Source organism: Saccopteryx bilineata, chromosome 4 (assembly GCF_036850765.1).
Source record: "Saccopteryx bilineata isolate mSacBil1 chromosome 4, mSacBil1_pri_phased_curated, whole genome shotgun sequence".
NCBI classification, from domain to species: domain Eukaryota; kingdom Metazoa; phylum Chordata; class Mammalia; order Chiroptera; family Emballonuridae; genus Saccopteryx; species Saccopteryx bilineata.
In genome coordinates this window covers 266,937,622-266,963,727 of record NC_089493.1, presented here as the reverse complement: position 1 = coordinate 266,963,727, position 26,106 = coordinate 266,937,622, and the positions used below count along the sequence as shown (strand labels likewise).

At 47.4% G+C, this 26,106-nt stretch overlaps 1 protein-coding gene and 1 non-coding gene across 2 annotated transcripts; one reads left to right on the top strand and one right to left on the bottom strand.

Moving 5' to 3' along the window:
* Positions 1-1,806: 1,806 nt before the first annotated feature.
* Positions 1,807-25,906, top strand: RFC2 (replication factor C subunit 2). The gene is made up of 11 exons (XM_066274572.1): positions 1,807-1,939; positions 4,542-4,611; positions 7,445-7,486; positions 7,812-7,918; positions 12,875-12,976; positions 14,177-14,277; positions 19,683-19,840; positions 20,085-20,150; positions 22,014-22,094; positions 23,622-23,735; positions 25,738-25,906. Exons 1-11 carry the CDS (start codon positions 1,833-1,835, stop codon positions 25,846-25,848), a joined length of 1,059 nt encoding a protein of 352 aa, XP_066130669.1. The 5' UTR covers positions 1,807-1,832; the 3' UTR covers positions 25,849-25,906.
* On the bottom strand, positions 11,176-11,281 carry LOC136337004 (U6 spliceosomal RNA). The gene has a single exon (XR_010731727.1). It is a non-coding gene; the product is annotated as a U6 spliceosomal RNA (small nuclear RNA).
* Positions 25,907-26,106: the final 200 nt, after the last annotated feature.

Sequence of the window (26,106 nt, the reverse complement as noted above, 5' to 3'; positions counted from 1 at the left end):
CAAATCGTCTAAAAGGAAGAAGAAAAACACCAAGTAAGTTTTGAACCTGGAAACTTTAATAATTAACATCATTAAAACAAAATGCTTCAGAATTTGAGTCATTTGAGGTTCCTGCCAATGCACAATAACTTGAAAAGAATGAGGAAGCACATGTTCTCGTCCCATCTCATAGAACACAATTGTGAATTGTGCCTGCTGCTGGGACCTTGCTGGCCTGGCTACAGAACTGGAATGAGCTGATGTCAGGCAGACATCAGCTCCACGCCTACTACATATAAGGGATGAAACTAGGAATCCGGGGGTAAGTACCATGTCCTTGAGGAGCTAAACGCTCAGGTTGCAAAGATGAAGTACAGAATTTACACATGAAAAATAAACGTAACAGCAATATTGTCTTCTCCAATAAATTTCCATAATGCACAGGGCTTTTTGGGGAAAGGAAAACTAAAAGATAAGGATAAAAATAGGAAAAGCAATCACCTACAACGTTGAGTCTGGAGCCTATATTTATTTGAACGACTAGTCAATCACCTAGAAGACAAGGTCCTCTACCTGTTATACATTGTGGATGAAAAAGGGGCCACATACTAAACCTAAAGAAGTCAGGGGAGGCCTGCATGGCAGGCTTTACAAACATAAAAATTCCTAACTTAAAGCTGGTCATGCTAGGTAGTCATGTCCAAGGCCTGTAGCTTCCTTGCCAAAGATCAATCTTTACTTTAAGTAAGCCTGTCTACTGTCCTTCTGCACCTAAGGTAACGTATCTTTGAAATGTTAATCTTCATTTCCAGATCTCTCAAGGCACAGCTGCTGGACCAGAGCTCAAGACCACACAACCCCTCACTGTTATCTTGTTGCCCCAATACCACCTCTGTGTACTGTAAATATTAATTATTAACTATCCTGTATCCACCAATTAAAAGAAGTGTTTCTTTATTTTTGCCTTTTTATCCAATTCTAGAGATTTCTCCGCTTTGCTTTCTCCTGCCCCCTTAATCTACCAAAAGATTTCAGGTAATAGTAAATGATAATCATTATTCATATTTTTATTTATTATTCATTATTATAACATTTGAGTTATGGGAGAAAAGATTAGTAAACAGGTAGAAAACCAGCCAAAAGAATGCTCAAATCACCTTGAATATGAAGTACGTATTTCTCTGAAATGTAACTGAGTCACATCTTACAGAGTGGATAGTTGTCTCCTCTGCAAAATGGGAGCAATTCCCATCTTGCAGCATCGTGAGAAATTTCCTGTTAATAGAAGTCAAGTTCCAGGGCGCACGCAGGAGCCCATCAGCAGGAAGCTGGTATTGCATGGGAACATTCTGAGCAATCGGGGAAAACCTGGCACCGGTAGGTTCCAGACGTCGGCTTTCTGCCACCCAGCACGTCTGGACCTCACTCAGTCCTTGTTCGTATCCGCCGCCGGGTAATGCGTTTGGACGGACCATCCATAGGCTCCTCTACGCACCGGGCAGCACGACCCATCCGGCTCAACTGTTCTACGGGACACGAGGAGAGGGCCTTCCAACAAGTCACACAAAGACGAAAACTGCGAACGTCCCTTCTTGGAGGGAGCTACCTGCCTTCTCCGAAGGTAACGCAGTCGGGACTGGCCTTCCTCTCCCAAGCCCAACGCCAGCTCTCCCATAGCAACCGCGGTCTCTAGCAACAGGCTTCTCGCCACGCTAGTGTCCTCTGCGCAGGCGCAGAAAAGGGGAGCCGCCCGGCTTCCGCTCGGATTCCGCATCCCTAGCGTCCCCGGGGCGGGACTTGCGTCATGACACAATGGGGCGGGGCCTCGGGCGGCGGGAAGGGGCAGCGGGAGAATGGAGGTTCAGGAGATCCGAGGTGGCGCGGAAGAGCTCGGGGCCCAGGACCCTGGCCGGGCCCCCAGCAAGGCCCCCAGCAGCGCTGGCCACTACGAGCTGCCGTGGTGAGGGCCCAGGCCATAAGTGATGGGTGCTCTGGGGTGGTAGATGGGCAAGGGGTGGGTCGTGTCCCAGGGGAACCCAGGGTCGGGAGCTCGGTCCCAGGCACCTGAGCGGAGCTGTAGCCTTCAGGGAGGCGTCCAGGAGATTATTATTTGAAGAGGGCGAGGGACGTGGGTCGCTGAGCTCACCTGGGGTCGAGAGTGGCTGATTTGACATCTGGAAGCGGACTGTCGATCTGTACATTGCTAAATATGATCCTAGCAGTCCACTGTGATCACCCGCTCTGCGCTAGTATGGGGGCGACTCTGATGGTCACTTGGCGGGAAGCGTCGGATGCAGGTTCGGAATTACGGGCTGTGGAAGGCACCCGCTTCCTTTCCGTGGCTTGCTCCTGTTAAATAGCAGCATCCTGGATAGCTGAGAGGAAGTGGTGACTTGGGAAGTCACCTGCCCCTGGCACAGGTGTGGGGCGGACTCTCCCCTTGGGTCCCACCACCTGTGAGCACCTCTCAGAACTCTCCAGGGTGCGTGTAACAGTTTACACGCTGTCCTCTGTGTGTTCCTATTTCTGTAGCCCACCCCTCTTCTTGATGAGAACAGACACCTAAATGGAGCCAGTATAGTTTATTGGAATATCTACAGCTGCACTATGCAGTCCCCAGCCACTAGCCACACGAGTCTGTTAAGCCCTCGAAATGAGGCCAGTCTGAATTGAGATGGGCTTTAAGTGTACAATATACACCTGGATTTTGAGAACTTAATATTCAGAAAAACTTAGTGACTTTTATATTGATTACATGTTTAGAATGACAATATTTTGAATATGTGAGGTTCAGTAAATTATATTATAAAAATTAACTACTCATCTGCTTTTTGTTCATTTTATCTTTTTCAGTGTGGCTCTCAGTTTAAAATTACCTATGTGGCTGGCATTATATTTTTCATGCACAACACTACAAAACAAACTCTGCTGTCATGGAGCTTCCATTTGATAGGGAAAGACAAAGTAAAATAATAAGTAGATGTATATTTGATGGTGAAAAGTGCTGTGGAGTAAATAGCTATGGTGTTCAGGGAAGGCCTTTGATGAGATGACATTTGAACAAAGACCTGAACTCAGGGAGTAAGACATAGGACTGTGGAGAAAACTTTCAGATAAAGGAAGCTATGAAGATCCTGAAGAGGAGTGTCTTTGCCTTGTTCAAAGTCCGGCTCAAATTTAAGCTCCTAATATTCCCAGGTGGTGATTCTCTTCCTCCTCTGGGCTTCCACAACTCTTGGTTGGTTTGTTTGTTTTAGAAAGGGGAAAGGAGAGAAAGAGAGAAATACTGATTTGTTGTCCCACTTATTTATGCATTTATTGGTTGATTCTTGTATGTACCTTGATCGGGGACCGAGCCTGGAACCTTGGTGTTTCTGGATGATGCTAACCAACTGAGCAACCCAGCCAGGGCCTTCTAGTCCTTGATTTCTATAACAAGTTTAGCATTGTAGTAGGACTTGCTAAGCTCTACCTCCCTGCCATTGGGAAAGCCCTTCAGAGCAATAACTATGTCTTACTTATCTCTGTATCTTCTGCTTTCCTACCCTTGAGATTTCTAACTCCTTTCACAGTGTTTAGCATCTGGAAGGGACTGGATATGAAGAATAAACAAGTAGGAATAAGCATGCTCCATCTGCTGGTCTAGGAGGAGAGCTTTCTCTTTATTTCCTGTAGTATATGAGAAACAAGCTTCTCTACATGCTGTTGCTTCTGGAGCACAGCCAGTACCTGCATAATAAATCAAGGAGTAGCCCTGGCTGGGTAGCTCAGTTGATTAGAGCACTGTCCTGAAGTGCAGAGGTTGCTGGTTTGATCCCTGGTCAAGGGACATACAGGAACAGTTCAATGTTCCCGTCTCTCTCTCTCTTCCCCCTTTCCTCTCTCTAAAATCAATAAATAAAATATTTTTAAAATAAATAAATTAAGACGTATTGTAAAGGACAGAGGAAGTCCTGACTGTCAAATCATTTCAAATTTACTGCCACTTCTATTCTCACTGAAGAAAGTCATCTTCTTGCATAGCATAGCCTGCTTATTTATTTAAAAGAGAGGAGTATCATAGTAGTGGTCTGACTAGGCCACTAGCCTGTCCATTCCACAGAGCATAATAGGGTCACAGGTTAGTCCTATGATTTCTGTCTAGCCAGCCCTGCTGTGCATCTCGCCAGGTCTGCAGAAACTGGTAGGTAAGAGATGAGAAGGGGACTTGGATGTACCAGTGTCTGTCAGATCAAATGATGTCAGTGCTGTGTGTGCTGGACCTCTGTTGTGACAGGCAGACTGTGTTGCTGCACAGTGTCACATTGGTCCAGATGGCCTGCTCTGGCCCTTCTCCAGCAACAACAGGTATTTCTTTGCTGTGGTGGGTTTGAAGCCTCTGGTGTGTAATTTTCATGCCTATAACTTTCAAATGGCAGTTGCGCACCCCCTTAAATTGAAAACCTGCAGCCATTTGGTGTATTTTTATTGAATATATCACCTGACAAAGCTCTCAAGATTGCTACCCTTTTGTGTAGAATGAAAATAGCTGTCAACATCTTTATGCTTTTTCTTAAAAACAGGGTTGAGAAATATAGACCGGTAAAGTTGAGTGAGGTTGTTGGGAATGAAGACACTGTGAGCAGGCTGGAGGTGGGTGATTTTTTTTATCGATAAACTTGTATCACATTATTGTGTCTTGATAAGCTCAAAGCATTTGGAGGAAGACAGCTAAGGTGGGGGATGGGTGAGCCACAGATCCAGAAGAGTTGAGGGAATGGGAGGCATTCAGTTTGGAGATGACTAGAAGTGGGGGTAACTTCAGATGTTTAAAGGGCTGGCTTATTGGAGAGGGGTTATCAGACTTATATTCTTCAAGAGCAAGGGTGGCAGACCCTTTCTGTAAAGGCCAGTTAATAGATACCTTAGACTTTTTGCAATAGGTATCTACTGACAAATATTCTTTGTTCATTTTTTTTTAATTTTTAATTTTTTAAATTTTTTTATTTTTTATTTTTTTTGTATTTTTCCGAAGCTAGAAACGGGGAGAGACAGTCAGACAGACTCCCGCATGCGCCCGACCGGGATCCACCCAGCACGCCCACCAGGGGGCGATGCTCTGCCCACCAGGGGGCGATGCTCTGCCCCTCCGGGGCGTCTCTCTGTTGCGACTAGAGCCACTCTAGCGCCTGGGGCAGAGGCCAAGGAGCCATCCCCAGCGCCCGGGCCAATGGAGTCTCGGCTGCGGCTGCGGGAGGGGAAGAGAGAGACAGAGAGGAAGGAGAGGGGGAGGGGTGGAGAAGCAGATGGGCGCTTCTCCTGTGTGCCCTGGCCAGGAATCGAACCCGGGACTTCTACACGCCAGGCCGACGCTCTATCACTGAGCCAACCGGCCAGGACCCTTTGTTCATTTTTTAAACAATCTTTTAAAAATGTGGAAGTGCCTGACCACATGGTGACGGAGTGGATAGAGCGTTGGCCTGGGATGCTGAGGACCCAGGTTCAAAACCCTGAAGTCACTGGCTTGAGTGCAGGCTCATCTAGCTTGAGTATGGGCTTGCCAGCTTGAGCTCACCAGCTTGAGCGTGAAGTCAACAGCTTGAGCATGGGATCATAAACATGACCCCATGGTCTCTGGCTTGAGCCCAAGGTTGCTAGCTTGAGCAAGGGGTCACTAGGTCGGCAGGAGCCCACCCCACCCTGTCAAGGCACACATGAGAAGCAATCAATGAACAGCTAAGGAGCCACATATATGAGTTGATGCTTCTAGTCTCCCTTGCTGTCTGTCCTTCTCTCTCTCTCTCTCTTTCTCTCTGTCTCTCTCTTGCTTTAAAAAAAAATGTGAGCCTGACTAGGCGGTGGCACAGTGGATAGAACATCAGACTGGGATGCAGAGGACCCAGGTTTGAAACCCCAAGGTCACCGGCTTGAGTGCAGGATCTCTGACTTGAGTGTAGGATCAGAGACATGACCCCATGGTCTTTAGCTTAAGCCCAAAGGTTGCTGGCTTGAAGCCCAAGGTCGCTGGCTCGAGCAAGGGGTCACTCATTCTGCTGTAGCCCCCAGTCAAGGCACATATGAGAAATCAATCATTGAACAACTAAGGAGCCGCAACAAAGAATTGATGCTTCTCTTCTCTCTCCCTTCCTGTCTGTCTGTCCCTATCTGTCTCTCTCTGTCTCTGTCACCAAAAAAAAAAAGAAAAAGTGAAAGCCATTTTTAGCTAAGGTTCTTATAAAAATGGACCTCAGACTGGATTACCCCCACTTGCTCCATGCCCCTTTCACCAGTTTGCCAACCCCATCTAGAGGGACTAGGTGACAAGGCAGCTGGCTTCAAAACGGGCAGGCAGAAATGTTTAGCACTACAGCAAGCTTTGAATTTCTAGCCATAAAGGTCTCTAGGCAGAATCAAGAAGCCCAACTATTCGAGACATGACAGAGACAGTCTCTGTAGTAATTGGGGCGTAGACTTTAATAGCTAATGAGGTATTTGTTTATTTTACAAATTAATTTATTTTACAACATTTAAGTATGTTCTCTGAGCCAGATATGGTGCAGTGTTAGAACCTATTGATATGAAGGTGAACAGAATAGACATGATTCCTGCCTGAGTAAAATTATTAGTCTGATGGGCAGCATTAGAGCCATCAGGCAATGTGCTAAGCACTCTGCTAGAGGAGGTATGGGGGGCTGTGGGAGCACATGGGAAGAGTTTAGGGAGGAGCTAACCTGACAGTATCTTCATTCCCAAGTGCAAGAAGTGATACCAAAGCTTGAGTGGGAGTTAGCCAGACTTGGAAGGGAGGGGTGGAGAAAATAGGAGAAAATAGAGGTAGCAGGAATAGCATGTGCAAAGGCCCGGAGGTGAAAAAGCTTGGCTTGTTCTTAGGGGGTGGGAGGGAATGCCATCTGATCGGAATAGTGCAGGACGTGTGTTGTGGGGTGGAGAAATGAGCTGGTGAGGTTGGCAGGATTTAGACTGGGCAGGGCCTCATGAGCCATGTTTAAGAGTTTGGGTTTTGTGACGAGGGGAGTGAGGAGTCATCTAAGGGTTTCAGGCAGGTAACACTGTTTTAATTAGATATGTGTTTGAGAAAATTGGTTTTGGTTACAGTAAGGGAAGTGGATTGAGGTGGGGCTAGATTAGAGGCAGGGAGACTAGGAATGACTAAACCGGTGTAATTAAGGGGCTGTGTGGGGTGAGGAGGAAGGTCAAGTCAAGGATGACAGTGACCTCCTTGTTCCTGGCTTGGGTGATAGGGTTGATGGCGTTGATCGTCCGTGGAAGGGGAAATGTGGATGGGGCCTCAGGTTTGTAGACAAAAATGAATTCACTTGTGAATATGCTGAGATGGGAGGTCCGTGGGGCATCCATAAGGAGAAGTTTGTGGCCACGTTTATTACCCAGGCCTGTGTGGCTTGGGGAGGTTTGGCTCCTTAAGGTTTACAGGTTAACCAGTTTTAATGAACATTTCTTCCTTCAGGTCTTTGCACGAGAAGGGAATGTGCCCAATATTATCATTGCTGTAAGTACTCAGTCCTGGCCCTGGTGGACATCTTGAAGTCTCATTTTTGCTTCTCTCTGAAGTGCTTTCTTGTGCACAGAGCTTCCTCTTCAGAGAGGCCTGTTACTACCAGAGCTCTTACCTACCCCTCTGCAAAGGAAAACATTTCACCTGTGTTGGTCAGGCGGCCTGTGCGTTGGTTGCTGTGTTGATTTGTTGTGTGTGCCGTGGGTTAGGGTCAAGGATTCGAGGGGGAGGCAAGTACAGGAAGTGGTGGACAGCAGATCAGGAGCTCTGTTAAGTTCATTCTATGGCTCGAAGCACTGACTGGAGCTCTCATTCCTAGGGCCCCCCTGGAACTGGCAAAACTACCAGCATCCTGTGTTTGGCACGAGCCCTTCTGGGCCCCGCTCTCAAGGATGCCGTTTTGGAGCTCAATGCCTCAAATGACAGGTACGTCTGGGAGTTAGGACTGAAGGACCAGGCATGTTTTACATTTTGAATTGTTATAGAAGCAGCCTTTTCCCCCCGCTCTGTGTTGTACACGGAGCTTGCCTGGCCAGCCTTGCATTTTCTTTTAATCATTACCTTCCCTGTGAAAGAGAATGAGAATTGCTTGCTCATCGCGGATGCATCATAGGTACTTGACTTGACGGCTTAGAGTTTATAATGGAAATTTAATGTATTATTTTTAACTGTGGTAAAATACACATGACGTAAAATTGGCCATCTCATTTTTAAGTGTACAGTTCAGTAGTGTTAAGTATATTCACGTTGTGCTGCCAATCTCTGGAACTTTTTCACCTTGCAGAACTGAAACTACTCACTCCCCCTCCCCCTGCCTCTGGCAACCACCATTCTACCTTCTGTGTCTATGAACTTAACTCTTATAGAGGCCTCACATAAGTGGTTTCATCCAGTAGTTGTCTTTCTGTGACTGGCTTATTTCACTTAGCACAGTGTCCCCAAGGTTCATCCACATTGTAGCACCTGTCAGACTCTTTCCTTTTTAAGCCTGGATTATATCCCTTGCTAAGGCTAGCCCACCTCACATTTTGCTTGTTCATTCATCCATCGACAGATACTTGGTTGCTTTCATCTTTTGTATATATGCTGCCGCTCTCATCTTCTGGATATTGTGAATTGTGAAAATGCTACTATTGTATAAACACGGCTGCACAGTTATGTTTTCAAAACCCTCCTTTTAATTCTTTCGGATATGTACTTAGAATTGCTGGGTTACATCTGGTAATCCTGTGTTTAATTTTTAGGGAACATGCTGATTTCCATAGTGGCCACATCTTTTTACGTTCCCCTCAGCAGTGCTCAAGAGTTCCAGTTTCTTTTTTTTTTTTTTTTTTACAGAGGCAGAGATAGACAGGGACAGACAGACAGGAACGGAGAGAGATGAGAAGCATCAATCATCAGTTTCTCGTTGCGCGTTGCGACTTCTTAGTTGTTCATTGATTGCTTTCTCACATGTGCCTTGACTGTGGGCCTTCAGCAGACTGAGTAACCCCCTGCTGGAGCCAGCGACCTTGGGTCCAAGCTGGTGAGCTCTTTGTTCAAGCCAGATGAGCCCGCGCTCAAGCTGGTGAGCTCGGGGTCTCGAACCTGGGTCCTTCCGCATCCCAGTCCGACGCTCTATCCACTGCGCCACCACCTGGTCAGGCAATAGTTCCAGTTTCTTCACAGCCTCTCAGACACTTGTTATTTTCTGGTTTGTGGTTGTCAGTAGCCATCCTAGTGGCTTGTTTACTTATTTATTTATTACTTTTAATATTTTAAAAATTAATTTATTGATTTTTAGAGAGAGAGAGAGAGAGAGAGAGGAAGAAACATCAATTTGTTGTTCTACTTATTTATGTATTCATTGGTTGATTCTTGTGTGTGCCCTGACCGGGGATGTTGGCATATCGGGATGATGCTCTAACCAACTGAGCTACCCGGTCAGGGCACCAGTTTACTTTCTAGCTATGAAATAGTAGAGGATTGTAAAATGAGCACATGTTAAATAAAAGGTCTTCAAAGTCTGTCTTTCATTATTCCTTGAGGATATAGTTCTCTACTCTTTGGCATTGTCTTAGTGTTGAAGATCTATGTATATTTGACCAGGTGGTGGCGCTGTGGAAGATTCCATGTATACAGTACTTGATATAGGCAGTCTCCTTGGAATGCAACTAACTTCTCACCAGCTGTCAGGAATAAGCCTATAATCAATCCATTTTATTAATGCTGATTCTTTTCATTACCTCTGTTCTTCTTGCACTTGCATCATCAAACTATTATTTTTGAAAACTGATGGCTCATAATTTTGTTGAAGAAAGAATGGCTCATCATTGCAAAATATTTTCAATTTTAGATTTATAAACACCTATTTGAATGCTCAATACAATAACTATTTTTCATTTCCATATCATTTGTTTCCTTCCAATCAAGTTTATGTACAAACCTGCCTTCAGCTTTTTTTTTTTTTTTTTTTTTGTATTTTTCTGAAGCTGGAAACGGGGAGAGACAGTCAGACAGACTCCCGCATGCGCCCGACCAGGATCCACCCGGCACGCCCACCAGGGGGCGACGCTCTGCCCACCAGGGGGCGATGCTCTGCCCCTCCGGGGCGTCGCTCTGCCGTGACCAGAGCCACTCTAGCGCCTGGGGCAGAGGCCAAGGAGCCATCCCCAGCGCCCGGGCCATCTTTGCTCCAATGGAGCCTCGCTGTGGGAGGGGAAGAGAGAGACAGAGAGGAAGGAGGGGGTGGGGGTGGAGAAGCAAATGGGCGCTTCTCCTATGTGCCCTGGCCGGGAATCGAACCCGGGTCCCCCACACGCCAGGCCGATGCTCTACCGCTGAGCCAACCGGCCAGGGCCACCTTCAGCTTTTGATCACTTACAACCGGTACTGTATAAGTGTTGGTCTACACATGTCGTAAAAAATGAAAGAATACTGTCACATAGTTTTTTATCAAAACAGAATGTCCAAGTTCTTATCATAGGATATTGGGGAATGAAGTCCTTCTTGTTGAGTGACAAACTGGATGAAAATATATTTAGTTTTTGTCCTTAGAAATATATTGTTCAGGCCCTGGCCGGTTGGCTCAGCGGTAGAGCGTCGGCCTGGTGTGCGGGGGACCCGGGTTCGATTCCCGGCCAGGGCACATAGGAGAAGCGCCTATTTGCTTCTCCACCCCCCCCCCTTCCTCTCTGTCTCTCTCTTCTCCTCCCGCAGCCAAGGCTCCATTGGAGCAAAGATGGCCCCGGGCGCTGGGGATGGCTCCTTGGCCTCTGCCCCAGGCGCTAGAGTGGCTCTGGTCGTGGCAGAGCAACGCCCCAGAGGGGCAGAGCATCGCCCCCTGGTGGGCAGAGCGGTCGCCCCTGGTGGGCGTGCCGGGTGGATCCCAGCGGGCGCATGCGGGAGTCTGTCTGACTGTCTCTCCCCGTTTCCAGCTTCAGAAAAATACAAAAAAAAAAGAAAGAAAGAAATATATTGTTCACTCTTTGATTCTTTTTTTAAATTCACTTTTTATTAAAATAACAGTTAATATACAATATTATATTAGTTTCAGGTGTACAGTAAGTTATTCAACATTTATATACCTAATGAAGTGACCCCCATAGTAAGTCTGGTAACCATCTGGCACTGTACAAGGTTATTCAGTATTATTGACTGTATTCATTCTGCTGTGTATTACATCCCCAGAACTTAATGATTTTAAAAATATGGAATATTTCATGAATTTGCATGTTAATCCTGTGCAGGAGCAATGCTAATCTTCTCTGTGTCATCCAGTTTTCATAGATATGCTGTCAAAGCGAGCACACTTCTTAATTCTTATGTTTGAGAAAATGCATCTAGGATTTTGGCATCTGAGGAAACATGGTCGGCTGTGTTGCCTGTCTGATCACTTCACCATCATTGAAGTCTCGAGTGCTATGTGTTTCACTGTAGTCATTTTCTGATTTGTCTAATTGTGAAGCATCTTCCTGTCATTTTTTTTCTCTTTGACATTGTGGGTGGAAAATGAACAGCTCTGATTTTTTTAGTTGTGGTCAATGAAAACTTTAAAAAAGAGAGCAAAGACGGTGTATCTGAACTTCTTTTTATGTCTTCTAAAAAGACAATGCGGTACCTCAAACAACACAAAAAAAATGAAGGATAAGACAATAGTAACAGTATTTTCCCTCCATTATTGCATTATTCTTCTAGGCAATTCCTTCCTTCTGTTTTATTATTTCAGTTATTTTTAGCATAGTTGGGATTAATTGATGAGTAACAATGAAATAATTACTAAGACAATGAAACACCAAACACTTTCAAGATATAGAAAGAATAAGATCACTTAGACCTTAAAATATATCTGATTATAAAGTGATTCAGTGGACTCATGTAATTACACGATAAAATGAGTTTCATAATTTTTTTTTTATTTTTTTTTTGTATTTTTTGAAGCTGGAAACGGGGAGAAACAGTCAGACAGACTCCCGCATGCGCCCGACCGGGATCCACCCGGCACGCCCACCAGGGACCACGCTCTGCCCACCATGGGGCGATGCTCTGCCCCTCCGGGGCGTCGCTCTGCCGCAACCAGAGCCACTCTAGCACCTGGGGCAGAGGCCAAGGAGCCATCCCCAGCACCCGGGCCATCTCTGCTCCAATGGAGCCCCGGCTGCGGGAGGGGAAGAGAGAGACAGAGAGGAAGGAGGGATGGGGGGATGGGGGGGTTGGAGAAGCAAATGGGTGCCTCTCCTATGTGCCCTGGCCAGGAATCGAACCCGGGTCCCCCGCACACCAGGCCGACGCTCTACCGCTGAGCCAACCGGCCAGGGCCCATAATATTTTAAATAGTAAGTTTTTTTTTGTTTTTCTGAAGACCTCAAAGAAGGAATAAAAGTAATGAAATTTCAGTTCTTTTTTTTTTTTTTTGTATTTTTCTGAAGCTGGAAACAGGGAGGCAGTCAGACAGACTCCCGCATGCGCCTGACCAGGATCCACCCGGCATGCCCACCAGGGGGCGATGCTCTGCCACAATCAGAGCCATTCTAGCGCCTGAGGCAGAGGCCACAGAGCCATCCTCAGCACCCGGGCAGACTTTGCTCCAGTGGAGCCTTGGCTGCGGGAGGGGAAGAGAGAGACAGAGAGATAGGAGAGGGGGAGGGTTGGAGAAGCAGATGGACGCTTCTGTGTGCCCTGGCCAGGAATCGAACCTGGGACTCCTGTACGCCAGGCTGACGCTCTACCACTGAGCCAACCGGCCAGGGCCGAAATTTCAGTTCTTATAGTTAAAATTGCTAAAAAAGGAAACTGAAAAACTAAAATTGGGTCAGTGATGATGTATGAGGGTTAAAAGTTCCTGTGAAGGTAACTGAATTTGTCTCAGAAGGGTGGCAGTTAAATTCTGGCTCATTGTTTCAGGGGCATTGATGTTGTGAGGAACAAAATCAAAATGTTTGCCCAACAGAAAGTCACCCTTCCCAAAGGGCGACACAAGATCATCATCCTGGATGAAGCAGACAGGTAGGGTGCTTTGCCAAACATGTTGACCTTGATCTCTAAATCTCTTACTGAGCTTTATTAAATCCAGAGAAAAAGCTCCAACCTTTGTACTTTTGTGGTATATTTGCTTATCTTCAAAAGCAATTGAATAGGGAGCCAGAGCCCTAACCCTATTTTAATTAAGTAACTTAAAACGTTTGTCTAAGACAAACATTAATGTGTTTTTTCCAGCATCACTTATAGTAAGAATGATTTAGATGTCACTTTGTTTTATTGTGGTAAAATACACATAACAAATTTTTATCCATTTTAGTGTATAATTCAGTGACATTTAGTGCATTCACAATGGTATACAGCCATTACCGGTATAAATGAAAAGTTTTAAAGGAAACCAGTAACTCATTCTTTGAAGAAAATTTAGAAAATGTTAATGTCTTGCTTTATTTTCTTTTTCTGTACTGTGTATATTTACGTTGTTGAGATTATATAATTTTTATATCCTGGCTTTTCCTTTTAATTTTTTTCGTGAAGATTTTATTTGTTGATTTCAGAGACAGGAGAGAGAGAGAAAGGGGGGAGGAGCAGGAAGCATCAACTCATAGTAGTTGCTTCTCATATGTGCCTTGATCGAGCAGGTCTGGGGTTTCCAACCAGCGACCTCTGCATTCTAGGTCAATGCTCTATCCACTGTGTCACGCAGGTCAGGCTCCTTTTATGTTAAAGCAGTGTTCCATGTTGTTATAATCTTACTGGGAACATAGTTTGTAATTGCCGTAATATAGTCCGTAGTTCGATGCCCCTTAACCTGTCTTACTGTAGCACAGCAATAATAGCAGCTAACCTTCATTGAGCACTTATATGTAAGCATTTACATTATCCCAGCACACTGCTGAACACTCTCTATGTTATTGTCTCATTCAGTTCTCATCACAAACCTCTGAAGCAGGCAGTATCATTATCTCCTTATAGGTGATGACATTGAAGCTCAGATAATTGGCCTGTGGCCCCAAAACTAGCAGGTGAAGGAGCTGCGGGGTGAACCCAGGCAGCCTGGCCCCAGAGTCTCTGCTCCGTGCCCGTGTAAGACCCAGACGGGGTCCTGCAGAGAGTCTGAGCATGCTTACTGAGGAGCCAGGGTTCCCAGGCTCTGTAGGGAGGGATTTGTGTCCACGGGGCCCTGGGTCACAGTTGTAACCTGCACTTTTATGTTTTTCTTCTCAGCATGACTGATGGAGCCCAGCAAGCCTTGAGGAGAACCATGGAAATCTATTCCAAAACGACTCGCTTTGCTCTGGCTTGTAATGCTTCGGATAAAATCATAGGTGAGGGGCAGCTCTGGGTAGCTTGGGGTCCACATGGTGCTCATTTGGCTTCTAGCAGCAGAAGAGTAGGGGCTTTGTGGTTGCCGGTTGTGAGCCAAGCACTATACTGTATAATCAACTTTTTCATTTAATCTTATAGAATTATTTGCAGAAGTATTATTAGCTCCACATTAGAGATGAGAAAACTGGAGCTCAGAGGTTGAGTAATTTGCCCGAAGTCATGCAGCAAGTAGAAGAGCTGGGACTGGAACCCACATCTTTCTGACTCTTGCACCATCACAGGCACATGTGACATGTTGATATCCTGTGCACAGTGTCATAGTCACTGCCTGTCTCCAGACGTGCTCCTGCACTTTCTGTGTGTCTGAGTTCTTGGCATGCACTGTGTCTGCACGCCAGACTTGGTTATTACCAGGAATTGCCTCACCTTTGAAACTGTATATGTGAATCTTCTTTCTGACCTGGCATATGTCCTTTTAGTTCCCTCCTTCCCTCAACTCCCTCTCTCCTTCCGTCCCGCCCCTTCCCTTCAATCTGTTTCCTCAGTGCTTTGAGCCATCCCGTCTCAGCATCTCAACTTCCTGGTGGTTTCACATCCTTCCCCTTCTGATACAGACTGCGGCACAGTCCAGCTTTCTCTCTCTCACCGTTCCTCACAGCTCTCTTGTCCCGCTGTCCTGGCCTCGCATCTGCCCTGCTAAACCGCAGTCTGTGTGAACTCAGCCCTCTGACTCCCCATTCTCCGCCCAGGCTGCTGTGCGCTGCTGCAGACAAGCAGGTTACCAACCGAGATACCCCTAGAAAGTTGGCGGGCTCTTCGTGGTACCAGAAATCCTCTATGTCCTTTTACCTTCCCTAGATAGTCATTGTTTGTTCATTGATTTATTCAGCCATTCATTCAACAAGCATTTACTCTGTTCTCAGCTGGTGTCGGGTACCATTAGTACAGAGCATACAAAGTTTAATGAGAAATATTCTTTATCTTCAAGACATCAGAGGTGTGGTGGGGGAAACTGCTAAAAGTTCTTGATTGATGGATGTGTATGTAGCTTGTCTTCTTAGCCAGAGGTGAGACAAATCTGAGGGCAGGGGCGATATTACATTTAGAAACCCCTCCCCAGTGCATTTTGCATAGGGCTGTGTGTTAATGAGTTGCACTGATTTGAAATGACACTAGGTGGAGAAAGCTCTGGCCCTCCCTTTTTATGAAAGTAATTGTGATGCACACAGCATTGGAGTTATTTTTTTTTTAAAGTTATTTGGTTTATTTCAAGTAATGTGGCCCCTTGTAATGTAGAAATGAGTCTTTTTTTTTTTTTTTTTACAGAGACAGAGAATCAGAGAGAGGGATAGGTAGGGACAGACAGACAGGACCGGAGAGAGATGAGAAGCATCAATCATTAGTTTTTTGTTGTGACACCTTAGTTGTTCATTGATTGCTTTCTCATATGTGCCTTGACCATAGGGCTACAGCAGACCAAGTAACCCCTTGATCAAGCCAGCGACCTTGAGTCCAAGCTGGTAAGCTTTGCTCAAACCAGATAAGCCCACACTCAAGCTGGCAACCTCAGGGTCTCGAATCTGGGTCCTCTGCATCCCAGTCCAACGCTCTATCCACTGCGCCACCGCCTGGTCAGGCTGGGGTTATTTTTTAATTTCTAAAGGGAAATAGCAAATGTAAGTGAAATCTCTAAAGGAATTTCTTTCTTTCTTTCTTTCTTTCTTTCTTTCTTTCTTTCTTTCTTTCTTTCTTTCTTTCTTTCTTTCTTTCTTTCTTTCTTTCTTTCTTTTTTTGTATTTTTCCGAAGCTGGAAACGGGGATAGACAGTCAGACTCCCGCATGCGCCCGACTGGGATCCACCTGGAACACCCACCAGGGGGTGACGCTCTGCCCACCAGGGGGCGATGCTCTGCCCCTCGGGGCGTTGCTCTGTCGCGACCAGAGCCACTCTAGCGCCTGGGGCAGAGGCCAAGGAGCCATCCCTAGCGCCCAGGCCATCCTTGCTCCAATGGAGCCTCGCTGCGGGAGGGGAAGAGAGCGAGAGAAAGGAGAGGGGGAGGGGTGGAGAAGCAGATGGGCGCTTCTCCTGTGTGCCCTGGCCGGGAATCGAACCCGGGACTTCTGCATGCCAGGCCAACGCTCTACCACTGAGCCAACCAGCCAGGGCCTAAAGGAATTTATTTCTTAACATTAGAGGAAGATCAAATTGCTGCAGAGTTGATTTTTAAAACTTAGTAGCCTAATCTCACTGGTTCCTGGATTCATACAGGTAGAGGCAGATATACTTTCTTTGAGGAAGGCCATGGTTGCCTTATTTTGATATGTATTTAAGTTCTGTGAATTCAGCTTTTGGAAGTTCTCAAAAGATAAAAATCGACTAAAGGAAACTTCTAGTGTAGTTGGAATATTAATTGCATTAAAACAGTGTTTTTCAGATGTCAGTCTGCCAGATATTTTCCACAAAGAGTTAACCACCCTGCTTTAAAATACAGACTCCAGCCTGACCAGGCGGTGGCGCAGTGGATAGAGTGTCGGACTGGGATGCCAAGGACCCAGGTTCGAGATCCCAAGGTCACCAGCTTGAGCGCGGGTTCATCTGGTTTGAGCTAAAAGCCCACCGGCTTGGACACCCAAGGTTGCTGGCTCGAGCAAGGAGTTACTCAGGCTGCTGAAGGCCCGTGGTCAAGGCACGTATGAGAAAGCAATCAATGAACAACTAATGTGTCGCAATGCGCAACGAAAAACTAATGATTGATGCTTCTCATCTCTCTGTTCCTGTCTGTCCCTGTCTATCCCTCTCTCTGACTCTCTCTCTCTCTGTCTCTGTAAAAAAAAAAAATACAGACTTCAGTTTCTAATTGATCTTTCTCTTGTCTGTACTGATTAACCATATATGCAAATAAGGCTCAGCTTTGAGGCTTCCTGCTTTCAGGTAACTTGAGATGGACTAACTCTTAGGAAAGCTGCTGTTGGAAAAGTCTCATCCACTAGGCCCGAAACATATGCAGCATCTGCTCGGCACCGGGCACAGCGGAGGCTACAGATCTGTGTGAGGCTCTGTCCCTGCCCTCCAGGAGCTTAGCAGATAGGAGAGGGGCTCCCAAACAGCAAGCCCTGACCCACCAGGTCCTTCTCTGTCTGCTGACCACCAAGCCAGCCCCTCCCCAAAATCAAATTCACCGTGGTCCCTCCCCAGTGTCTCAAACTCCGACCCCTTTCCCTTGCTCCAGGTGTGTCCTCACTGTCTCCCCTTCCCTGTGTGCTGTTGTCTCCTTTCACTCCGTGCACTGCAGCCTCGACGTCTCACCCTTCCGCGAATCCCCGGCCCCTTTCATCACTCTTGCCTTTGAGTGTGCTGTTCCTTCTGCCTTTCCAGCCTAAAAACCCAGCTCAGAACTCATCTCCAGTGAGAAGCTGTCCTTCACCAGGCTGAGTTGATGATCACTGTGGTCGGGGTTCCCAGACCTGTTCCTAGAAACCTCTGTCAAGGCCCTGCTTTATTGTGTTGTAACTTTCTTGTTTATATCTCCTCATATCCTGGTAAACAGAGGCTCTGAAGAGCCACTACTTTATCATAATATTTATCCATTGCATCCCCCAACCTGGGGAGGTAATTGGTCCCTTCCTTCTCTTCCTTCCTTCCTTCCTTCCTTCCTTCCTTCCTTCCTTCCTTCCTTCCTTCCTTCCTTCCTCCCTCCCTCCCTCCCTCCCTCCCTCCCTCCCTCCCTCCCTCCCTTCCTTTTTATTATTGATTGATTTATTGATTTTAAAGAGAGGAAAGGAGAGAGCAGGAGAGAGACAGGAACATCAAGCCGTTCCTGTATGTGCCCTGACCAGGGATCAAACTGGCGACCTCTGGGCTTTGGGAGGATGCTCCAACCAACCGAGCCATCCAGCGTGTACCTGGTTTCTTTAATGCAAATCAGCTATCAGGAACACATTCCTTGAACACTGTATGAACAAAGGAGAGGCCGCTGCAGGCTGGGGAGATCTGGGTGGCTCCATGAGGAGGGGTTTGAGAAGAGCTTTCAGTGATGGTTGGGATTTAATGGGAAAAACACCGGAGGAAAGGACATCCTGGGAGGCAGGAGCCCTTCAGGAAATGCAGGGTCTCTGTTCCAGGAGAGACGAGGTAGCAGGCGTGGAATTAGGAGGGTACAGACAGGTGAGGCACAAAAGGGTGAGTGACGAAGTACACTGTAGCATTAGGGGGTGGTCAAAGGGTCTGCCTTAGCAGGGAGGGGTGACAGAGCAAAACATTCCGAGAAAGGCCAGTGTGGCAGCAGAGAGACCAAACTGGGGCCTGAATAAGCTGTTGTCATAATCTATGCCGAGGGTCAAGGATAGCTTCCGGAGTTCTGGATTCATCAGTCTAGCAGTCTAGTGATTCTCAGCCCTGCCTGTGGTCAGAACTTCCTGTGGCTCTTCTTTTTTTTTTTTTTTTTGGACAGAGACAGAGAGTCAGCGAGAGAGACAGCTAGGGACAGACAGGAAGGGAGAGAGATGAGAAGCATCAAGTCTTTGTTGTGGCACCTTAGTTGTTCATTGATTTGCTTTCTCACATGTGCCTTGATGAGGGGTGGGGGACTACAGCAGAGCGAGTGACCCCTTGCTCAAGCCAGCGACCTTTGGGCTCAGTCCAGTGATCATGGGGTCATGTCTATGATCCCATGCTCAAGTTGGTGAGCCCACGTTCAAGCTGGATGAGCCTGCACTCAAGCCGGCGACCTCGGGATTTCTAACCTGGGTCCTCTGCATCTCAGTGCAGTGCTCTATCCACTGCGCCACCACTGGGTCAGGCTCCTGTGGCTCTTTAAAGAAACCACACAGATGTCTTGTGCTTACCTGACTGGCTGGGATGTGACCTGCCCAGAAGGGCTCTGATGTTCAGCACACACAGTGACCTGGCATCTGCCTGGGCCCACACTGGCCCTTCCTTCCTTCCTTCCTTCCTTCCTTCCTTCCTTCCTTCCTTCCTTCCTTCCTTCCTCCCTCCCTCCCTCCCTCCCTCCCTCCCTCCCTCCCTCCCTCCCTCCCTCCCTCCCTTCCTTCCTTTTTATTATTGATTGATTTTATTGATTTTAAAGAGAGGAAAGGAGAGAGCAGGAGAGAGACAGGAACATGGATGTGGGCGGCAGCACGTGGATGCCTCCATCTTGGAGAATCTTTCCATTCTGGAAGCTGTGGCCAGCCAAGGCTGTCCCAGACAGTGCTGGCTGAGGCTTCAACTTGTTGCTTATCAGTTGTTATTTTGAAATTTAGCCTCAATGACTCAGTCACTGGTGAGCAACTGCTGGGTAGAGAGCATGGCTGGGCTGTACAGCTGCTTCTGAGTAACTGAAGAACCAGCAGGGCAGCGCCACCATTGGCCAGGGGAGCCTCACTCTCCTCCTGTCTCCTTCAGAGCCCATTCAGTCCCGGTGCGCAGTTCTCCGCTACACAAAGCTGACTGACGCCCAGATCCTGGCAAGGTTAATGAACGTGATCGAGAAGGAGAAGGTGCAGTACACGGACGATGGTCTGGAAGCCATTATCTTCACCGCCCAGGGAGACATGAGGCAGGTGTGTGCGCTCACTGCCACTGAGGCGCAGGCCACCTTGGCCTGCTGTGCCCCTTACTTCAGGGGGAGGAGAGGAGCGACCGCTGCACAGAGCCGAGCAGAGCCAGAGTGGGGAACGTTGACCCACACGCTGTTGGGGCCTTGGGCTGATTGAGAGCAGCCTTGCCAGGAGGGCGCTCAGCTAAGGGAGATGGGGAAGGGCCGAGACTGAACACCTCCCTGGACGTGTGTCTGTTCCTCCACAGGCCTTGAACAACCTGCAGTCGACTTTCTCGGGATTTGGCTTCATTAACAGTGAGAACGTGTTCAAGGTACAAAAGCTGGCTTGGGCATCACAGTCTGCAAAAGTAGTGTTGACTGGCAGGCGCTAGTGGAGTGGAGGTGGGACAGCGCTGGATGGAAGGGGCCAGACACGGTGCCACTGCTGTGTGGGGCTTGCCCTCGGCGGGCGGGGGCCTGCCCAGCCTCCACCCACACCGCAGAGTTGGGAGGGCCTCTGGGATTCCCCAGTGTGCAGTGAGTGCAAGTGCTGCCCCATGATGTCCGGCCGGGCCCTGGCGCTCTCCCCTGTGGGCCCTGGTGCTCTCAGCGCCCCTCTCCCGGGTGTTCTCGTCAGCATCTGTGGCTGAGGAGACAAGCTCAGGCGAGACCATGGCTGCTGGAGGCCAGGAGGGAGCACAGCACTTCCCTGCTCAGGCTCTGGCCCCCGCCTGGGACTTTCCTTCAGCACTTCCTGTGCCCGGAGGATTTCAGAGCTCTGCAAAGCCAAGGCAGAAATCTCACTTCCATATTGGCAAAGGATTTTTATTTGGGGAATACTTTTTTTTTTTTTTTTTTTTGCTGAGAGAGAGACAGGCAGGAAGGGAGAAAGATGAGAAGCATCAACTCAGTTGTGGCACTTTCAGTTATTCATTGATTGAATTCTCGTTTGTGCCCTGGCTGGGGAAGAGGGAGCTCCAGCCAAGCCAGTGACCCCTTCCTCAGCCAGTGACTTTGGGATCATGTTGATGATTGCCGTGCTCAAACCGGCAAACTCGGGGTTTCGAACCTGGGCCCTTAGCGTCCCTGGTAGACGCTCTATCCACTGCACCACTGTTTTGGGAATACTTTTGAAAACTTCCACATCCAGCAGCTTGGTGTTTGCTGTTCCCCTTATTTGGGGGTAAGAATTGGGTAGGGCTATCTGTGTGTTCCATCTGTAGCTCTTTCTTACCAAGTTTTTAGTAAAGAAAGCTGTGCTGACGCCCTCTGCTTAGACCTTGGCAGTGATGTATATTCAAGGACACGAAGGGAACTTGTTTAGTCACCCATAGTGACAGTTAAGGGCTTGTTTCCTCCTGGAGCACAGCCTTGAGGGTTCTGGAAATCAGGACTTCTGAGGGAAGTTAGCTGAACTGGGAAGAGAAGGCCAAGGGCCGGTGTAGGCACTATCTTGAGGTATCAGAAAGCTTTCATTTAGATTCAGGTGCTGAGACTGCACTAGAAGGTGGGCTCTAAGGCGGAAGGGGGGCGTGGCAGGGGGCAGCCTGTGGGCTCGGGGAGAGCTTCCCTAGCCCCCAGCGGAGGCTGCTCTTCAGGGTGGCTGAGGCGGGGGAAAGCCAACAGTGGTTCCCGTGGGACCAGTCCCAAAGACCTCACAAGTCTTTTTTTCATGTTTATTTTATTGATTTTAGAGAGAGGAAGGGAGGGCCAGAGAGAGAGACAGGAACATCAGTTTGTTCCTGTATGGGCCTTGATCAGGATCGAACCAGCAACCTCTGCGCTTTGGGATGATGCTCTCACCAACTGTGCTATCCGGGCAGGGCCCTCCCAAGGCTCAAGTGGCTTCTAAGTGGTTCTGGGCTCTGAGATGTGACTTACAATGGCTTCAGAGCTGCACCCCCGCCCCGCCCAGCAGAGATTCCTCAGTGGCCCTTGTTCATTCATCTTCTGTTGAAAAATTGGTAACATGCTGTAAAAGCCTTCCTCACTACAGTCGGTCCACATCTGTTCCTCCTATTATTTAGTGACTTGTTTGGTGCTGAGAGGCTTTCTCCAAACTGTTTCTGTTTGCTGGAGAATTTGATTTAAAAAAAAGTTGAGGGTTGGTTGCATGGATTGTGCGGAAGGTGATGTGTCAGCTGCGCCCCTCAGGTGGCTGCTCAGCTGTTGACGCGTCTCCTCGGTTTGGTCAGGTCTGCGACGAGCCACACCCGCTGCTGGTGAAGGAGATGATCCAGCACTGCGTGAACGCCAACATCGACGAAGCCTACAAGGTGTGCTCCCAGCCCCCGATGCCTGCCGGGGGCCTTCCCGTCCTGTGCTGGGACTCAGTGCATCGCTCCCGCTCACTCTTCAAACGCTGCTAGGAGCTGTGCACCCTGCACAAGAGAAAACCACGAGAGGCTACATTCCCCTCTCGGCATCACGCTGTTTAAAATAGTAGACCTGAAGTTTAAAATCATGTGTTTGCACTACACTGATATTCTCTGAAACAGGAGTTTGTCCACCTAGCACCTGAGGAAGACCAGCCGAACTCCTTACTTTGCAGGGAAGCCATCTTTCTCTGTTAAGGGGAGATTTCCGCTTCATCCTCCCAGGAACTTGGGGGTAGGCATCCTGGGTCCCAGTCAGCCAGGAGGGCTTTCTGGCCTAAGTATAGTCTGGTCCTGGGAGTAGGTTCCAGCGGGCACCATTGGGGTTCAAGTGACCCTCAAGCCACAGGGGTGGCAATGGTGTGACCCGAGGCCACTGGTCTGACACAGTGGGTTTCCCTGCCACCACCAAGTTAGGCTAAAAGTTGACTGAGTGGAGGGCAGGGCTAGATCTCATGTGAAATGAGTGCAAGGCAGGGAGACTGAGGCAGGGCCCCAGGCATCCAGACTGGTTCACTGTGGGGCCTGAAGGAAGCCTTCAGATTTGGGCACACAGAGCTGCCCCAGCCCCGGAATGTACCCCAGATGCCGAAGCAAAGGGAGAAACAGCTGACTGCGGCCCCTGCAGTCCCTGTTGATTTAAAAAAAAGGGGGGGAGTGGGGAGTGAGGAGCAGGAGGCCCAGACCACTGCTGCAGTGTCTGCCCTGGCCAGGATGTGTTCAGCCTGCCCCACTGCGGTGCGGTTGAACCCAGGCAGAAAGCTGGGGAAAGCATGGCGGATACAGGGTCCGCTGCTTCCACCCTGAGGTCTACGGGGATGATTAATAAAGTGTTTAAGGTCCCTTGGGGTTGATAGTAGACTTTGCAATACATTTAAAAATATTTGCAGTATTATATTTCTGCGTGCTGGAAAAATTAAATTGTCCCCACATGATATAGGGCAGTGGTCCTCAACCCCCGGGCTGCGGACCGGTACCGGTCTGTGGGCCATTTGGTACCGGTCCACAGAGGAAGAATAAATAACTTACATTATTCCCGTTTTATTTATATTTAAGTCTGAACGATGTTTTATTTTTTAAAAATGACCAGATTCTCTCTGTTACATCTGTTTAAGACTCACTCTTGACGCTTGTCTCGGTCACGTGATAAATTTATCTGTCCCACCCTAAAGGCTGGTCTGTGAAAATATTTTCTGACATTAAACTGGTCCATGGCCCAAAAAAGATTGGGGACCACTGATATAGGGCATGGCCCACCAGCTCCATGGTGTTCAGCTGATTCTCAGAATCACCTGAGTTTTCTAAGGTGCTCTGTCCACTCCCAGCAGTGTGACAGGCCCAAGACTGGTGTGGCCTTAACCTCATTTCCCCTGAGTACCCTTGTCATTTTTAGAATTCAGCAGCCTCGTCGTGTCCTCTCTTGTCTAGATTCTTGCTCACCTGTGGCATCTTGGCTATTCACCAGAAGACATCATTGGAAACATTTTTCGAGTGTGTAAAACTTTCCAAATGGCAGAGTACTTGAAACTGGAGTTTATTAAGGTCAGTGAATATGGCCATGCCTCTGTCCTCAAGAATGCGGGCCACGCTGTGGTTTTCTTTGTTTTACTCACAGGCCTGACACCAAGAAGATGCTCGGTGAGTGTCCCCAACATCGCTGGAGGCGCTGGCTGCTTGCCTTGGGGGCCAGAAGTTTATTTAAGCCAGTTCTGCTCAGTGACCTACTGTTCCTTAGGATGACTCTCTCTTTTTTTTTTTTTTTTTTTTTTTTTTATATTTTTTTTATTTATTTATTTAAATTATTTTATTTTATTTATTCATTTTAGAGAGGAGACAGAGAGGGACAGAGAGAGACAGAGACAGGGGGGGAGGAGCTGGAAGCATCAACTCCCATATGCGCCTTGACCAGGCAAGCCCAGGGTTTTGAACCAGCGACCTCAGCATTTCCAGGTCGATGCTTTATCCACTGCGCTACCACAGGTCAGGCTCTTTTTTTTATATATTAAAAAAAAATTATTGATTTTAAAGAGAGAGAGAAACATCGATTTATTGTTCTACTTATTTATGCATTCACTGGTTGATTCTTGTGTGTGCCCTGACTGGGGATTGAACCCACAACCTTGGCATATGGGAGAGTGCTATAACGAACTGAGCTACCCGGCCAGGGCTAGGATGACCTTCATTAGAGATTTGTTTGTTTATTCATCTTTAAGGTCAGATTAATTGAGGTATAATTTATACAGAGTAAAATTTAGCCTCTTAGATGCATTCTGTTAACAAAATCATTCAGTCATGTAAACACAACTCTCTAATCCCCTCAAATTTATGTGCCTGTATGTAGTCAGTTCTTCCCTCTAGAACCTGGAAACCACTGATCTACTTCTGTTTGGGGGACAGAATTTTCCAGAATGTCATACAAATGGAATCGTGCAGGAATGTAGGCTTTTGAGTCTGGCTTTTTTCACTTAGCTGAATGCATTTTGGATTTGTTCTTGTTTTTGCTGCGAGTGTCAGTGGATCATTCCTTTTTATTGCTCAGTAATATCCCACTGTGTGGAGGTGAGATTGCTTGGTTGAAAGGTAAGTGTAAGTTTAACTTTATAAGAAACTGCCAAACTTTTCTAAAGTGGCTGGAGCATTCTGTATGCCAGCAGCAGGGTGTGAGCATTTCAGCTGACCCACGTCCCAGCCAGCACTTGGAACACTCAGTTGGCTTTCCAGAGCCAATCTAATAGGTATGTAGTGGTACCTAATGGCTTTAATTTGCATTTCCCAGTAACTAATGAGCACTTTTTCATGTGCTTATTTGCCATCCAAAATCTTCTTTGATGAAACATCTGTTGAAATCTACCCAGTTTTTTGTTTGTTTGTTTTTTGTTTTGTTTTTTTGTGACAGAGACAGAGGGACAGATAGGGACAGACAGACAGGAAGGGAGAGAGAGATGAGAAACATCAACTCTTTTGTTGCGGCACCTTAGTTGTTCATTGATTGCTTTCTCATATGTGCTTTGACCTGGGGGCTACAGCAGAGTGAGTGACCCCGTGCTCAAGCCAGTGACTTTGGGCTCAAGCTGGTGAGCCTTGCTCAAACCAGATGAGCCCGCGCTCAAGCTGTCAACCTTGGGGTTTTGAACCTGGGTCCTCTGCATCCTATTCCGACACTCTATCCACTGCGCCACCGCCTAGCGAGGCTGGGTTGTTTTCTTATTATTGAGTTTTAAGAGTTCTTTATATATTCTGGATGCGAGTCTTTTATCAGATGTGTGTTTTATAAACATCTTAATATTGCCTCACTTTTTATATTTTTTTTGTATTTTCTTAACAGTATCTTACAAAGAAAAATCAACATCCTTTTAAGAAATACATTGGACTTCAGTTAAACATAATCCATGACAACTTAGAGTTCATTTTCTAGTTGGATTCTGAGGTCATTGCCTCAATTTTGAGTAAACCATTAGTACAGATTTTAAAAAATAAATTCCTCCCCCGCTAATTAACCATCTTTAAATTTGATTGTTTTTGTTTTGTTTTTTTGTTTTTTCAGGAAATTGGATACACTCACATGAAGATAGCAGAAGGTGTGAACTCCCTCCTGCAGATGGCAGGGCTGCTGGCCAGGCTGTGTCAGAAGACAATGGCCCCGGTGGCCAGCTAGCGTGCAGGAGTCACTCCCCGGGTTACAGGGAGCCCAGAGAGACAGGAGTCATAGCCTTCCGCTCTGGGAAAAAATGCTGCCCCGACGGGCATTGGAACCCGCCTTTCTTTAACATGTCCTGTCTTCCTGGTGCTTCTGCACGTCTCCAGGAGCATCTGCATTCAGCCCCAGGCTCGGGAGTGGTGACAGGGGAAGGCCCCAGAGAACCTCCAGGGCATGGCACCCAGTCTGGGCATGTGTTGGCATTTTAGCTAATAA